At 36.5% G+C, this 17,182-nt stretch overlaps 1 protein-coding gene across 1 annotated transcript in view; it reads left to right on the forward strand.

Moving 5' to 3' along the window:
* Window positions 1-17,182, forward strand: part of LOC148950711 (uncharacterized) — a 178,475-nt gene that overhangs the window by 47,207 nt on the left and 114,086 nt on the right. Inside the window, exons 6-8 of the mRNA XM_089091926.1 lie at window positions 1,310-2,023; window positions 10,920-11,359; window positions 14,488-14,721. Of these exons, the coding sequence (XP_088948052.1) occupies window positions 1,310-2,023; window positions 10,920-11,359; window positions 14,488-14,721 (1,388 nt within the window). The remainder of the gene's footprint in view (window positions 1-1,309; window positions 2,024-10,919; window positions 11,360-14,487; window positions 14,722-17,182) is intronic.

The following is a 17,182-nucleotide window of genomic DNA, read 5'->3' on the forward strand; positions in this document are numbered from 1 at the left end:
AAACATGTATACCTTTCTCAATAACATGTATTATGTGTAAACAATGAACGAATTGCCTAACTTACAGCCCTTGTCCTAGGGACTGTGGGGAGGTTGACATCAACAAAGACATAATTACTGGACCTTTGAACAATGCTCAACAAAATAGTTATCTTAAGATTTCGATCGGATATGTTTTGGGGAATGATAGGCTTGGAGGGGGGGACTGATTGTCCTTCATTCTATTTTGACTCTTAAAAAGGGCACTAAAACTTCCGACTTCTAGTCAAATTAACTCCATTCGATTCAAAGTTTATATGACCTCCCGTTACGTAAAAACCTTAGGCACAACTTACAACCCTTGCCCATGGGCTATGGAGGATTGTGTCCACCCTAAAGACATTGTTGTATGATTTAAAGACAATTGTGATTATGACAACTTTAAGGACATTGTGATTATGTTGAACAGAATGGCTATCTCAAAATATTGATTGGATGTGTTTGGGGAAATGATGGCGTGGGAGGGGGGTTAGTTGCCCTCCAATTACTTTGGACTATTCAAAAGGGCACTTACCCTTTCAATTTTAATCGAATGAGCCTTTTTCGAAGTTTCTACGACAGCAAATAGCCATCTCAAATTTCTATCAGATGCATTTTGGGAGCCCTCGCCCTGAGGGCTCTGAAGGAAGGGGGATCATCCACAAAGATATAATTTTCGGACCTTTCATTTACATTGAACAACGTAAAAGGATTTCTGATTACCAATCCCTTGGGCCCTCTCCGAAGTTTATACGATCAACCTTTCTATATAAACCCCAGGGCATAACTTACAACCCTTTCCCCGAGGACTGTGGGGGAGGGGGTCATCCTCAAAGACATAATTTCTGGACCTTTCAGCTACGTTGGACAAAATGGCTATCTGAAAATTTTGATTGGATGTGTTTTGGGAAATGGTAGGCGTGGGAGGGGGGTTGGTTACCCTCCAATCACTTTCTACTATAAGCAAGAGCACTAGCCTTTTGAATTTCCAATCGAATGAGCCCTTTTCGAAGTCTCTACGACAATCCCTACGATACGAAGTGCCCTGGTTTAAGAAAAAAAAAATTAATAAAATAATGCATTCTGCCCTCATTGCTCTTTACTTAGGAAACGCTATTGCGCCATTCAATCCTCTTGTCCTGTAAAACTGAGATAAGCAGAAATATTTCCTTACACTGTCTGTCCCTTTTTTATACGATTTATAAGCCTAAGCCCTTAGAAAGTTCCACTCTTCTGGCCCATAGCCAAAGAAAAAAAACAGTACCCACTGTCAAACTTGTCTTGACTTAAGTGTGGGAAAACAGGCCCTGCAATTAGTGAATGCCCTGAGTCAGACCCTTTCTGCAGAAATTGTAACCGTAAGGGACACACAACCCTCCAAAAACAATCTTGCCCGGCTCACCAAAAGCGAGTCGTAATCCTTAGAACATCGGATAAAATGAACCTACCCTACTCAGTTGCACCTGCAAGAATCCCTCGGCAACCCACACCCCATCAGCCCAGTAGAAGCCAAGCAACAGTTGTTGTAGAAGATGCAAATACAGTATCATTTCCTAAAGAGGCAAAAAATGTTCATACTCAAGGTATTAGTCAGTCCCCCCATCCCTTACCTAAGTTTACTTCAACATCCTGCCCCCCAAAAGATTCATCCGAAAGTTGCCAAGAATGGCAAAGACTTGCAACTTATCTCACAGTCAGTCTCTTAATTGAGGTTAGTAATGAACCAGGAGAAACTAAAAATATTCTCAAGAAGAAAGCTATCACCAAACTCCTAGGTGGTGACATCTTGCAAACAGCAATAGCTCAACTATCTTCCATCAAAAAGGACATATATTCCACATCGAAGCTAGTTAAGCCTGTTGACTCAACTGCTAATCAAATCGGTGCCATTGCCCTGGTCAAAGGCAAGAAATCTAAGAAAAAAATGGCAAACTTTCCATCCCAGTCCAAAATTAGCACCAATGATAATTCATCGGCTGAAGAAGAATTTCAATATTCAAATCAAGCAAATGATGAAACTTCCACCACAATTGATATTTAAATGTATACTATGCAATATTTTACGTTTCTCACGAAATTATCACTGTGCAATAATGTTGTTTTCAACTTTTACGATGACCAAAATAATTTGCGCAACAACCCCTTAGCTAGCCCTGATAGCCCCTTAAGCCATATTAACTGTGAATATCTAGACACTTTTGATTTTGTAAAAAATGTAAAACCTATGCTACTGTAAGAGATCAAACCTAATATAATCTTATTTAACATCAAAAGCATACGATATTAGTGGAGTAATTCCAAAAATTTAATCTTAATTAACGGTTACTGCACTTTTGAATTAATTGGAATAAAGGAAATGTGGTTTTCAGAAATTGATGATACTAATGAATTTTTCCTCCCTGGCTTTCAAGCTATTCATATTGAAAGAAAATTAGCCAAGTCCACTGGTGGCATTTCTCTTTACATCCGGTCAAGTCTAAAATTCACCAGGCTATTACACTGTGAATCCTTATTCTCGCAAGCAACAAATAATAGATGTATTTATTCAATAATTGTAGACATAAGTGTTGACGACAATTCTTTTATTTTTTCATTGTTTTATAAACCACCCTCATTTCCGACACCTTTCTTTTGTAATGTGTTTGATGACTTTTCTAGTTTTATTAATTTACCACAAAAGAAGGCAATAGTTTTTGGGGACTTCAATTGTAATTTACTAAATGTTAGCAGTAATAATGATTGTGATACCTTCTTTGAAACATTTACCTCAAGTGGTCTTCTTCCGACAACCCTTTTTCCTACTAGAGTTGATCCTATGAGGTCTACCGCTACTGATAACATTTTTGTATCCACGTCCCTGGTAAACCACCTGTCCTCCAAAGTAATATTCTCTGACCTGTCAGACTACTTTCGAATCTATCTCTCCCTACACTCCCTATCACCAACTCCACACCCTGGAACTAGGATCCCTACTTCTAATATAATATATAATTGTGTGAATATGACCCGGTTCACGGATCGCTGAAAATCCTTTGACTGGTCCAAGGATTTGGATTGTCACGATGTTAATTCAGCCACAAATGGTTTTACACAAGGACTGAGTGATCTTATTAGTTCAACCTATCCAGTCTGTAAATCAAACCGAAAAACTACCTATATACACCCCTGGATGTCCAATAGCCTGATAATCTCTTCATACTGTAAAAATGACCTATATAAGTTAGCTTGCAAAACCAGTAGCGTTATTGACCTAATTAATTATAAAAATTACAAAAACTTATATACCAAACTCATCCGTGAAGCAAAAAAAATTACTATTATTCGAAAATCACTCACTGCAAAGGGGACTTGCAAAAAATTTGGTCAAGAATAAATGAAATTCTTTCAAAAAAAAGGAATTCAAGATCTATACCTATTAACCTTAAGGACATTAGTGGCAGATTAATTGACCCAATTTCAATACCGGATGCTTTTAGTAATTATTTCACTAATATTCTAAATGCTAACTCCTGTTCCCCCTCCGAGTTAGTACACCCTAGCAAGAATCCCAGATCCATATTTTTCTCTCCAACTGTTAGTAACGAGGAGCTTCAAACTGTCGACTGTCTTTCTAAGAGTAGTACACATTACGTCTATGAGATGATTAAGAAGATTCTTAGAATTGCATTTTCCTATATTTTTTAACACAATGAGAACACATATCACGAGTCAATGATCTATGTAGTCTTCCCAGAAATAATTAAGTCAACAATTGTTATCCCGATTCATAAAAAAGGCGATCCGTCTGAGATAAGTAATTATCGTCCAATCTCACTTCTCCCAGTTGTATCCAAAGTGCTTGAGAGAATTATCTTCCGACGTCTTTCTTCCTTTTTATTTGGGAGTAATCCTTCAGATTCGTTGATTTCTTCTCATCAATATGGCTTCCGTTCCAAATTTTCAACTGCTCATGCACTAATCGACGCCACACAGTTTATTCGTTCCCAACTTGACCTTAAAAATACTGTAATTGGCTTATTTCTGGATTTTTCTAAGGCCTTTGACATGGTTGATCACAGTGTTTTATTAAGTAAACTCAAGAACATAGGGATTCGTGGAATTCCTTTCTCATGGTTTGGCTCCGATCTCTCTGGTAGAGAGCAGAGTGTGAGTCTGGGCGGCATGACCTCGCATCCCCTACCTGTCCGGAGGGGCGTCCCGCAGGGCTCTGTTCTTGGTCCAATACTTTTTCTCCTTTATATTAAGGATTTGGTTACAGGCCTGGGTCCATCAGTGCACCTAGTACTTTTTGCTGACGATACCAACTTTTTCATCACCGGCCCTAATTTACCATCCGTCGTCACCTCTGCTCAAATTCTTCTGAATAGAGTACAGGAATGGTCTCTCGTTAACTGCATGACCATTAACAGCAAGAAAAGTCAGGTTGTATTATTTCGAACCCCTTACAAAAAAATGAAGCTCAGCAAGCACTTGGCCTAAAATATTCCACCAATCTCCTCCTGCAGGTCGAAGTTGCCAAGTTTCTTGGTGTCCACATAGACTCCTCCCTATCATTTGCAACTCATGTATCCTACATCAGAGCCATAATCTTGCGACAGGTAAGTATGATTAATCGTGTGAATAATTTTCTTCCCCCCGGATATCCTTGTCACCCTTTATTACTCTTTTATTTACCCATATATCTCATACTGAGGATCTGTTTGGGGCAACATTTATCCTTCAGTTACCAATAAATTAAAAACTACCCAGAACCGTGCCATCAAAGCAGTTTTTCGGCTGCCCCGACTATACCCCACCCAGAACTTGTTCTCGGATTTTGGTATTATTCCTTTTGAACAAATTATATAAAACTTAAATTTATCCCTTGCATACTATGCTTACCATAAAAACCTTCCTCCCCAATTATTATCTTATTTTAATTGCAATAATTCTGAAGGCCTATGTCTCCGTTCATCCAACCGTTCCTTTATTGTCCCCAAGTGTGTCCCTAGCTCCCCCCAGCGATCCCCCATTTATAAATCTATACTTCAATGGAAATATGATACCCTCCAATATCGAGCTATCCACAAGTTTTCGCACGCTGTATAACAATGTTACTAAACTTTGATATTATAAATCTCTAAATTTTTAATCAATTTGCTTTAATTAACCCGTGTTTTCTCTTTTTTCTGTTTTTTCTTTTTTTTCTCTCTTGTTCATTTTCAATTTTTTGTTGTTATAATAATAATAATAATAATTTATTTTTTACCCACTATAAAAAAGAAGCGGAGTACATAAAAAAAAAAAAAAAGCAAACTCGCGCACTTAACAATTATTTAATAAGACGACGTAAATTATGGTGCGCAGTAAGACCTGCAGACAACGACTGCTTCCCCGCAAGACAGTGACTTTCCTGTAAATCCGGAAGATTGCATCGCGAGATTAGATGCTTGTTCCAGAACCACGGAGGGAGGCACAGAAGGTACCAAGAAAATTTAAAATAATAAGGCCGGATAGAAGTAAGCTATGTATGCTTCAGAACTGGAAGAAAACCAGATGGTCCTCAACAAGTTCGCTTCCAGGATCCATATTGTTATTGGTGTTATTTTTCAACTTGATTTTATTTCAATAAATTGAATTGAATTGAACTTCGAAAAGGGCTCATTCAATTGGAAATTGGAGTGACTTGTGTCCTTTTAAATAGTCGAAAGTGATTGGAAGGCAACTAACACCCCTTCAACGCCCACCATTTCCAGAAACACATCCAATCCAAATTTTAAGATAGCCATTTTGTTCAGCGTAGTTGATTTCCAGATAAAAACTATGTTTTTGAGGATACACCGCCCTCGGGGCAAGGGTTGCAAGTTATGCCCTGGGGGCATATAAGGTTTTTATAGAAAGCGTTGTCGTAGAAACTTCAAAAACGTCTAATTCGATTGGAAATTCAAAGGGCTATTGCCTTTTTATTAGTCGAAAGTGATTGGAGGGCAACTAACCCCCCTCTCACGCCCACTTTTTCCCCAAACACATCCAATCAAAATTTTGATAAAGCCATTTTATTCAACATAGTTGAAAGCTCTGGAACCTATTTCTTTGAGGATGACAACCCCCACAGCCCTCAGGGCAAGGGCAGTAAGTTATGCCCTGGGGGCATATAAGGTTTTTACAGAAAGCGTGGTCGCAGAAACTTCAAAAAAAGCTCATTCGATTGGAAATTGAAATGACTAGTGCCCTTTTTAATGGTCGAAAGTGATTCGAAGGCAACTAACACCCCTTCGAAGCCCACCTTTTCCCCAAACACATCCAATAACAATTGTGAGATGGCCATTTTGTTCAACGCAGTTGAAAGTTCTGGAAATTATACCTTTGAGCAGGACACTCCCCCCACAGTCTTCGGGGCAAGGGTTATAAATTATGCCCTGGGGGCATAAGGTTTTTATTGAAATCTTTGTCTTAGAAACTTGAAAAAGGCCTCATTCGATTGGAAATTCAAACGGCTGGTGCCCTTTCTAATAATCGAAAGTGATTTGAGAGCAATTAACCCACCTCTCACGCCCACCTTTTCCCCAAAATCATCCAATCAAAATTTTTAGATAGGTATTTTATTCGACGTAGTTGAGAGTTTTGGAAATTAGGTCTTTAAGGATGACAACCCCTCCTCCCCCCCCATCGCTCAGGGCAAGTGTTGTAAGTTATGCCCTAGGAGCACATAAGGTTTTTAAAGGAAACGATGTTGTAAATACTTCAAAAAGGGCTAATTCAGTTGGAAATTGAGAGACCCAGTGCTCTTTTTCATGGCTGAATGTGATTGATGGGTACCTAACTCCCCTCTAACACCCACCATTTTCCCAAACGTAACCAATCAAATTTTGAGACAGCCATTTTGTTTAAGGTATTTGAAAGTTCTTGAAATTAGGTCTTTGAGGATGACAACCCCCCTCACAGCCTTTAGGGTAAGGGTTGTGATTTATGCCCTGGGGGCATATAAGGTGTTTATAAAAAGAGTTGTCGTAGAAACTCTAAAAGGGCTCATTTGATTGGAAATCGAAAGGCCTAGTGCCCTTTTTAATAGTCGAAAGTGATTGGAAGGCTTGACATGAGCTGGGCTCAAAACCCCTATGCCTTCCCAAGGCCAGAACATGATTTGCACTTTAGTGAAAAAAAATACAAATGAATGTGCATTGTCAGTTTAATATACATATACTGATATTTAGTAATCGGAATATTAATATTATTTGATTTATCAAAGTTATAAAAGTAAAAACATTTATATTTTTTCATTAAAGTGCAAATTATGTTCTGGCCTTGGGAAGGCATAGGGATTTTGAGCCAAATCATGTTAATATTTGCTCGTTTGAGTTTGACTCGGTTATTTATTGTAATTTCTGTTCATTTTGGGTTTTATTTATTTATCGATGCTGATTTGTTGTAGTTTCACGCTTGGTAGATTATTTGATTTTATTTTTGCTCATTTTTGGTTTAATGGGGTTCTTTACTTTTCTTTGAAAAACTTATTTTGTGGAAAAAGTTTTTTTTTAATTAATATTAGAAAAAGGGTTGGTGTATCTTTACAGAAAAGTCAGAAAATAATAGTCTGAGTAACTAAATTCAATGAAAATCTCGAAAAAAACGAAATCTTCTCAATAAAAATATTATTTAATTAGGAAAACGTAAAAAAAAAATCAACATCAAAATGAAATAAAAAGAACAATGGTACAGAAATCTTTTCACTAGGCATACTGTCATTTAAATTAAATACATTTTCCTTTTTCCTTTAAAGAAAGCATTCCCTATATAAATTCTCCAATCGACCAACACATTTTTTAAACTAAACCCCTATGGGACTACCTATGGGTCTAGAAGAGTAAATCTATTCATTTCTTGATATATCAAAAGACAGTTTTATGTTGCCACGCTGTCAAATTAGTGTATATGCAACATCTTGGGAATGGACCGGGGGATTGAATTGAAACTTTCATGGCCCGCTATTTTGTATCTAAGCTACCTGGAAGTTTTTCACACTTTTAGCCTATGAAAAACTTATAATGTTATAAGTAGCCTACCATATGAGCTTTGAGTGTAAAATAAATTATACCCTATAAGTAGCGAGATAAATAAAAAACAATATGCGACGCCAGGTTATCAAAACAGCGTATCTACAATATGTCGAGAACGACTGGAAGGATAGAGTTGAAAGTTCCGGGATATTTTTTTTTTCTTTGGGGGGGCAAGTGAGCTTCGAATTTGGACTTTTGGGGAGAGGCCAGATGCAAGGTACCAAAGATTTTGCTTCCAAGCTCTCTGAAACTTTTGGCACGATAGACCCCTTTGAGATTGGAACCTTTTCCCGACGGATAGTGATGTAAGATGAAAAACACTGTGTACCCATGATATCAAAATGGCTTATCTATGTTATACTAGGTGCGGTTTCAAGAATCGAGTTTGAACTTTCAGGTGGTGTTCGCGTACACCACCTGAACGTCGAAGTTTGTGGACGTCAAATTTTGACTTAGGAGCAGGGTGCAGAGTTAAATCAAAAGACGTTATATATCAAAGTTATCAAAATGATATATTTTGATATATATTTGCAATATCTCGGAAACGGCTTGCACCGTCAGAGTAAAAAACAATAATAGCGTAAACGGACTTTTCATTTTGTGTTAAGGGGGGAGGGGACTGATAGGACCAAATAATATACGTCTTCGATCCGGGAAAAAGTTTTTTACTGTTAGCCCCAGCGAGTCTACCCTACGTTGAAGTAGCATAGGTAGATGAATCGAAAGACAGTTTATCTACCAAGTCTATCAAAACGCATTTTAGATATATCCAGAGAATGTCCTAGGGAATTGGTTTGAAACTTTCAGGGACTGTTGGGTGGGCCAGTTATACTCCAAATTATTTGAGCGCCATCCACTCCATGTTTTTAGCATAAATACCATTAAAGAATTGTTGCACGAAAATTGGCTGGCCAAACGTTCTGATTGAGCATTCAAATTCTTCCCAAAATCCACATTATGCACTATTAACTATTTTAGTTTTAATCAAAAGAGGTATTAAAATCTTAGGTTTGCTCATTTGATTAACCAATAATAAAGCTATGTCTATTACAAAACAAAACAAAAAATTAAAATTAACCTAGTTTAATGATTATGTTCTTATTAAACAAAATGGAAATTCTATAAATTAATAAATAAAACAAAACGAATATAAAATTGAAAAATGGATAATGAAATCTAAACATAAAATAAGTGACACTAGTAAATTACGGAAAAATCGATAAAACTTAAAATGAACACAAAATCAAAATTTAAAATCAAGCTCCTTCCCTCCCTACTTCCTTCCTAAACTATCCAAAGACAAGGGCGGCATTTGCACTTTACTAAACGCTATTTTTTTCGATCAGTGGGTTTCCGCTTGTCATAAAATAAACAAAAGCAAAATGACATTACAAGGCTTGTCAAAGATCACAAAAGAATTACCAAAAAAAAGTGTGACTATACCCTCCGCCTCCCTATAACCAAATAAATGGCTCGAGTGTCGTTTGTACCTTACCCAGAAAACAATGTATTTCGAAGAGTGTAATTTTACTTGTCAAAATATCAATCACAAAAAGAATAAAATCGCGTTGATAATTCTGACTACAGGAAAAATAAAATGTTTCTTAGAATAAGTAAATTTGTGGCTCTCTATCTTATTCTAATTTTTCAAAAAGCTTCTTGTTTTGATTCTGTTTTACTGAAAAGCATAGCAAATGTATGTACAAACAGAGGGTTTGAAATAAACGTTGGTAAATTTAAGTCATCTGTTTAGTTTGTTGTAGCAATGTTTTTGATTGATTATTCATTTCAATTACTATCCCTTTTGGTTTTCACTTATTCATAGTAATTTCTGATCGTTTTAAGTTTGAACCATTATTTCTGGCTTTATTTTATGCGTACTTATTGACTTCATTTCTTCCTTTTTCAGATTAATATCGCTCTTAAGAGCTTTACTAAAAATTCTCTGTATTCAAAAGTTCTTGGAGCTGAGTGTTTATAATTGTTTTACGGGCTTCTACGCTTAATGAAGAATTTAATTAGCATGATAAATAGGCTTAAAAACCAAGGAATGAATTTTTATTTGTGAAGTCAAACAAATACCAGTCTTTTGTTATCCGAAGGTAACCTTCCAGTGTTGCCTTAGTAAAGAGCAGCTTACCTTTAGCTTGTTGTAACCCAGCTTGTTGAGGTTGAGGTTGATTTTAAAGAGGTAAAATTTGTACTTCCATATAAGTCGTACCACAACAAAATTGATAACTAGAATAGGGTAGCCTACTAGATCATGGTGATTATGAAAATCACCTTTATGTGAAAGTAAAATTAGAACTTTCATTTACATTTTTAGGTTGAATGATGACTATATAGAAAACTACTCTCAAACTTAAAATTTTGGATATGAATTGTATCATTTGCAAAGATTAAATAGTGGAAGAGCCAGGAAAGGTCGCTCTGGAGAGAAAGGTGCAGTCTTGGCGAATGAATCTAGTCAATATGGACGCAACGGGCCTTTTATGGCTTAAGTCTCAACTGAAATTAGTGAGTTAGTCAAGAGCGTATCCAAGATTTTTGTTTGGGAGAGGGGGAGGAAGCTGTTTACCAAAATAAAACTTTACAAAATGCAACTAAGATTGTTTACGTATAAGTTTGTTACTTTTGTACGAGTTGGACAAAAAATGTAAAGATGTCACAGCAGTTATTGGGGATCCTGTCCATAAGTCATGCTTGTCTAGCTTCACAAACAAGAAATCCATTGAACAGTACTTGTTATTATTGTCGTAGGTGAAACCAAGTCAGAAACGAGAACCTCCCCGTTTATATGAAAACTTTAAGTTCAAATCTGATTTTTTTTTTATTTATTAATTTTTTTTTTTTGTTCTACGCCAGTTACGTCTAACAGAAACTAAGAAGAAAGAAGATGGTTTCAAGGTTAAAATTAGAGACGTTGATAATACACTAAGAGTGGTTTTTGGAAAGAGAAATGATGACTGGTCACAAGCAGTGATGACTAGAATGCTTGCCACTGTCGATCTACACGCTGCTGATGTAGTTTACCAGAAATCCTGCTACTCAAACTTTCTAACGGAACATAATATCCCCAACAAGTATAGCGGAATTCCTTCACAGTCTGGAAAACGAAAATCTGGTCAACCACAAAACTTGAATCAGAACGAGGAGTTCGAAAATATTGTCGAATTTTTCGGAGCTAACAATGATGAGCAACTAACAATGAATGATTTTGTTAGCATGATGAACGAGCTCAGAAGTAATTCTGAGGATTCTGGATATAGTGAAAGATACATGAAAAAGAAGACGCGAGAGATTTGGTGAAAGCGTAGTTTTTGCAGAGATAAACGGCAGAAAAAACGCCATTACGCTTAGAGCCACAGCTCATTCCATTCTTTACGAGCATTACGTAAAGCAAAAAATATTGGCGTAGAACTGGAGACTTGACTTGACTTGCTTTACTTACTAATAATTACAAAATAAACTATATACAAGCAACCGCCCGGGGAAGGCTCGAAAAGCCTGATAAAAGACGGCTGCAATCCTCTAATTCTCAACCTTTTACAAATTTCAAATAAAAAAAAAAAAAAAAAAAAAAAAAAAAAAAAGACCTGAACACTCTCTCAATTAAACATTAATACGAAAAACAATGAAAAAAAAACAAACTAAGACATTAATAATAACAATAATAAATTACCTCCCCTCTTCCAATAAATGTTTTTTTATTTTTACTTTAAACGACCCAATGTGTTCAGCTTCCCAAACGCCAACTGGGATATCATTCCAAATAGCCGGAGCCAAATACCGAATTCCGAAACCTGCACGTGTGGTGTCTCGATACTCAACCGTAAAATTTTTCGCCTCTCTAGTCGCATACCTGTGGAGTGAACTATTTACGCGAAAATAATTTGTAAAAACTGGAGGACATACATCATTCCAACATCTATAGGCAAAAATAGCAGCTTGGTAATCGCCAATCTGACCAATGTTAAGCGCTCTTAATTTTTTAAAACATGACGCGGTATCATTCACATTTTCTATATAATTCCCAAGAAGACGTACCGTTTTATTTTGTAAAATCTGCACTCTTTTGAAATTTGCATAAAAATTGCTAGACCAAATGACACAGCCATAAGAAATATAAGGCGCAACAATACTATGATACAATAATAAAAGAACCGACAATGGTAAAAAATGCTTCAAACGACGCAAAATTCCCAGACCTCTAGCAACTTTAGTTGCAAAAAGATCACTATGGTGCTTCCAAGATAAATTACAATCAAGCTGGAAGCCCAAATAACGCACCTCATGCACCTGTGACAAAGCATTACCATTAAAAAATATTTCTCCATCAACACTCGGAGGCTTACCAACTCTCCTAAAAATCATAAAATTAGTTTTTTTAACATTCACTGACAAAAGTCTGAAACTTGTAAATACATAAAATGACTTTAAAACCCTATTTACTTTCAACAATAGATCATCAATCATTCGACTAGACATAGTTAAAGCAGTATCATCCGCGAAAGTCGTGATAAAACACTCCGGTAAGTAAAAACGCATTGAATCACCATACACAAGGTACAGAAGTGGTCACAAGACAGATCCCTGAGATACACCACACTTAACTTGATAGGGAGAAGAAAATGCATCATTTAAAACAACTTGAATAGATCTTCCACTTAAAAAAACTATCAAACCATTTCAGATAATTACCACGAACTCCAAGGGACTGTAGACGTTTGAGTAAAATTTTAAAATCCACTGTATCAAACGACTTTCTAAAATCAATAAAAACAGTCAAAGGGATTTCACCACGATCAAAGCATCTATTTACAATATCACAGAGAGAATGCACGGCGTCCGACGTCGAGTGACCTTTCCTAAAGCCGAACTGAGTTTCACTTAACATCCCTGTTTTCGTAAGGTAATCATATAGCCTTTTATGCACAATTTTTTCAAATATTTTTGAAAACAGGGGAAGGATTGATATAGGTCTATAATTTTCAATATCTAGTTTAGACCCACCTTTATGGAGAGGGATGACTTTTGCCCTTTTAAGCGCATCGGGGAATACCCCAGTTTCCAGGGAAAGATTGACTATGTGGACGAAACATGGTATTAAATAACACATCACTGATTTAAAAACCTTTAAATGAATTCCATCTGTCCCTGCTGAATTCGATTTGATTGTTTTCACAACCTTCAGAATTTCATCTCGAGTACACGGTTGAAATTCAATTTCATTTCTAATTCCTCTTTCATCCAAAAATTCGTCCTCCAAAGAATCACTATTAAAATTCACTAACCCTTCTGCCTGTGCATTTTGACCAATACTTGAAAAGAACTCACCAAATTTATTAGTAATAATCGTTTCATCACTCACTGCTTCTCCTTGAATCAGCAGCGAATTGGGTGGAGCTTCTTTCCTCTTTCCCAATAGGTCATTTGAAACCTTCCAAGTTCCTCTCGCATTATCCTTATTTAAACTCAGTTGGTTAGCAAAATATTCTTTTTTAGCTTTCCTTCTCATTGAGTTCACTTTGTTGCGTATTATTTTAAACTCTTCCAATTTCTTGACACACTTACTATTTAAATAATCTGCATACACTTGATTTCTTAAATGTGACGCTTCAAGAATTTCTGTGGCTATCCAAGGCTTCCTGGTTTGATCCTTATGCGGTTTCACAAATTTAACTGGGCAAGTCTTGTCATAAATTGGCTGCATGATCCCCATCATTCAATCAAATGCCCCAGAAGCGTCATCTTTTATCTCTAAAATCTCGCCAAGATCAGTGCTGCTTAACTCATCACCAAACCTCTGTAAGTTCTCTTTTTTTAACGACCGAGTCTTCACTTTTTTTCTTTCATTTCTTTTTATGCGGACACAAGGTACCGTTCCGAGAACTAGAAAATGGTCAGAACAAGAGTACAGAACCACAAAAGCATAACTACGGTCCAGATACTTCGAAACAACAAAAATATTGTCAATGAGAGTAGCTGAATGACTCGTAACCCGTGTTGGAATATTAGCTAGGGGAAAAAGATCATTAGCAACCATCAAATTAAAAAAATCAAGATTCACTCCATTCAGCGATAGCAGATCAAAGTTAAAAGGAGAAGGATACTATCGTCCAAGTTGCAGTAGCTATAATAAAAATTGATGCCATAGGTATTAAACTACAACTGGATGTGTATCCCAATTCTGAAAACCCTGGAGAGATAACAGACAACATCGAATACCTATCCTCTTCTTTACGGCTTTTTCTCAACATGGCTCGTAAGAGACAAAACAGACAAGAAGGTTGCGTCAATAGGTCAGTGTGTGTTACAAGCCTGTCGACCAATGGCAATCAGACCACCTCTTCAGATTGGATTACCTATCCAGTTGCATCACCAGTTTAAGCAGACGCTTTCTAATTGACATGCTTAGTGCTATGGCTTTCAGCTCATCATATTACGATACAAAGCTCTTCGAGCGTAACGCTTCGGTATCTAACAGCACAAACATTGAAGAACTGGAAGGAACTTTTTGCATGCACCGCATAGCTGGTAACGTCGATCACAACGTGCGAATCCTAGATGGTAATCAAGCTTTTCACGCCATGGGCTTAATTGTTTTTCCGACGCCACTGTTGAAGTTTTCAACAGTACTTGAGAGGATAAAGTTTTTTACGTTAAGGTAAGTAACTGAAGCGAACCGAATTCCTGTTATGTATTTCAGACAGACACTAGGACAATCTAACCTTCTCTACGATCCGCTACCACGAGCTTCGATTCCGGATCCCTCAAAATATAGTGACTTGCTATGGAAGATGTCCAGACTTTTTTCTGCACTCTTGCCTAGCTATTAGCGAGCTGTATGTTGATACGCAGTCAATTTCTTACTCAGGAAAACTTCCATTCTCTTCATACCCATGATAGATATGAGACCAAGTGATCCCATTGTTGAAGTACTGTTGAAGTTTTCAACAGTACTTGAGAGGAGAAAGTTTTTTACGTTAAGGTAAGTAACTGAAGCGATCCGAATTCCTGTTATGTATTTCAGACAGACACTAGGACAATCTAACCTTCTCTACGATCCGCTACCACGAGCTTCGATTCTGGATCCCTCAAAATATAGTGACTTGCTATGGAAGATGTCCAGACATTTTCTGCACTCTTGCCTAGCTATTAGCGAGCTGTATGTTGATACGCAGTCAATTTCTTACTCAGGAAAACTTCCATTCTCTTCATACCCATGATAGATATGAGACCAAGTGATCCCATTTGTATCTAATCCACACTCAGCTTCGCTTGCAAACAGTGTTCCAGATCCGATGCGCCTCCATTATTGACCTTCGATCAGCCACTTTACTGTAAAGCTCTTAACATTATTGCTGTCGAGACGGATGCAAGTCCTATAAAAAAAATTGTCCTGTGGCTGGGTGGTTAATACACACTCATGCTACCTCGCGGCTGTTGGACAGATTTTGAAAGGCTCTGGACTTCAAGACAAGTTGGAAATAATATACTATCGGATTTGAAGTTGAAGTTTCCAGATTTAAGGGGAGATTCTCGCCTCTGAGTTTGTTTCACCTCTAGCAACGATAACAAGTAGTGTTCAATAGATTTCTTGTTTGTGAAGCTAGACCTGCCCGACTTGTGGACAGGATCCCCAGTAAGTGCTTTGAAGTCTTCGCGCTTCCTTGTTCAACTAGCTTCATTCGCCGAGTTTGCAACTTTCTCTCCGAAAATGACCTTTCCTGACTTTTCCGCTATTTTTTCTTTAGAAATGATACAATTCATATTGACAATTTAAAGTTTGAAAGTAGTTTGCTGTATATTCATCGTTGAACCTAAACAGATAAATAAAAGGTTTTATTTTACGTTCAAATAAAAGTGATTTTTATAATCACCGCGATCTATTGCCCTATTGTAGACATCAATTTTGCAGTTGTATGCCTTTATATGGAAACACGAATTTCACCTCCTCAAAATCCACCTCAACCTAAAAAACCTAAGTTCAATATTTTACATCCAAATAAAGGTAATTTTCATTATCATTGTGATCTAGTACCCTATTCTAGACATCAATTATGCAATTTTGTTGTTGTATACCTTTATATGGAAGCACGAATTTCATCTCCTTAAAATCAATTTTAACCTACAAAAAAACTAAGCTTTCATTTTACGTTCAAATAAAGGTGAATTGAATATCACCGTGGTCCCTATCCTAGATATCCATTTTGTTGTTGTGCGCCTTTATATGGAATTTTTGAAGGGGAAAAGTAGATTGCTCAGGAAATACGTTTGTGTTTGCAGTAATGGGCAAATTACGGTCTTATCTTTTAAATGATTTTAAAACGGTGCGTAAGATGAAAGAAATCGGAAAAACCTGACATATTGTAGGAAATTTAATGTTCTCCGAGTTCAAAATTAATGTAAAATTAAAATGCTCAATAAAAATGACCTTCTAAAATAATAAAAAAAAATGGTAAGTCGTAACTGTAATTTTTCTAAGAAATATTTTTCTCTCTTCCTCTCTTAAGAAATATTATTCTTGATTTGAAATACATGGTGTTTTCAGTTAAGTACAAACAACACTTGAGGCTTTTATTGGGTTTGGTTTAGTTATTTCCAGGGTTTGTTGCTCATGTTATGACAAATAAAAATATTTTGCTCAAAATACAAATAATTTTCTGTAGAATAGAAATAACGGTGTAGCCTTTACATGATTTGAGAGAGCAGTATTCCCGCTTTTATTTAATGGTAATATTATTTTATATAATGGTAATGGTAATTTTATATAATATTTTATATAATGGTATTATTTTATATAATAGTAATTTTATTTTATGGTAATGTCTGTTCGCTGGAAGTTTTACTTGATTCTTCATTTTAATTTCTTTCTGTTTTAGTTTCATAGTTCATCCTGTAGAAGTATTAACTAAACAACACTTTCCAAAAATGAATTTTTTTAAAGAAAAGTGAAGAGCCATATCAAATTTAAACCTTAGGTCCACCTGTGCTTCCACAGGCACCCTGGGCATCAAGAAAAAGCCGCCAATCTTTCAGCAAGTTTTCTGCTGCCAGTATATCCTCCTACTGTGACTTGATTGGGGTGTTTAAGTTTCGCAAATCTGTTTGGTACGTTTGGTGCA

Source organism: Artemia sp. Qi Xiang Cuo, chromosome 7, assembly GCF_049724085.1.
Source record: "Artemia sp. Qi Xiang Cuo chromosome 7, ASM4972408v1, whole genome shotgun sequence".
Lineage (NCBI taxonomy): Eukaryota > Metazoa > Arthropoda > Branchiopoda > Anostraca > Artemiidae > Artemia > Artemia sp. Qi Xiang Cuo.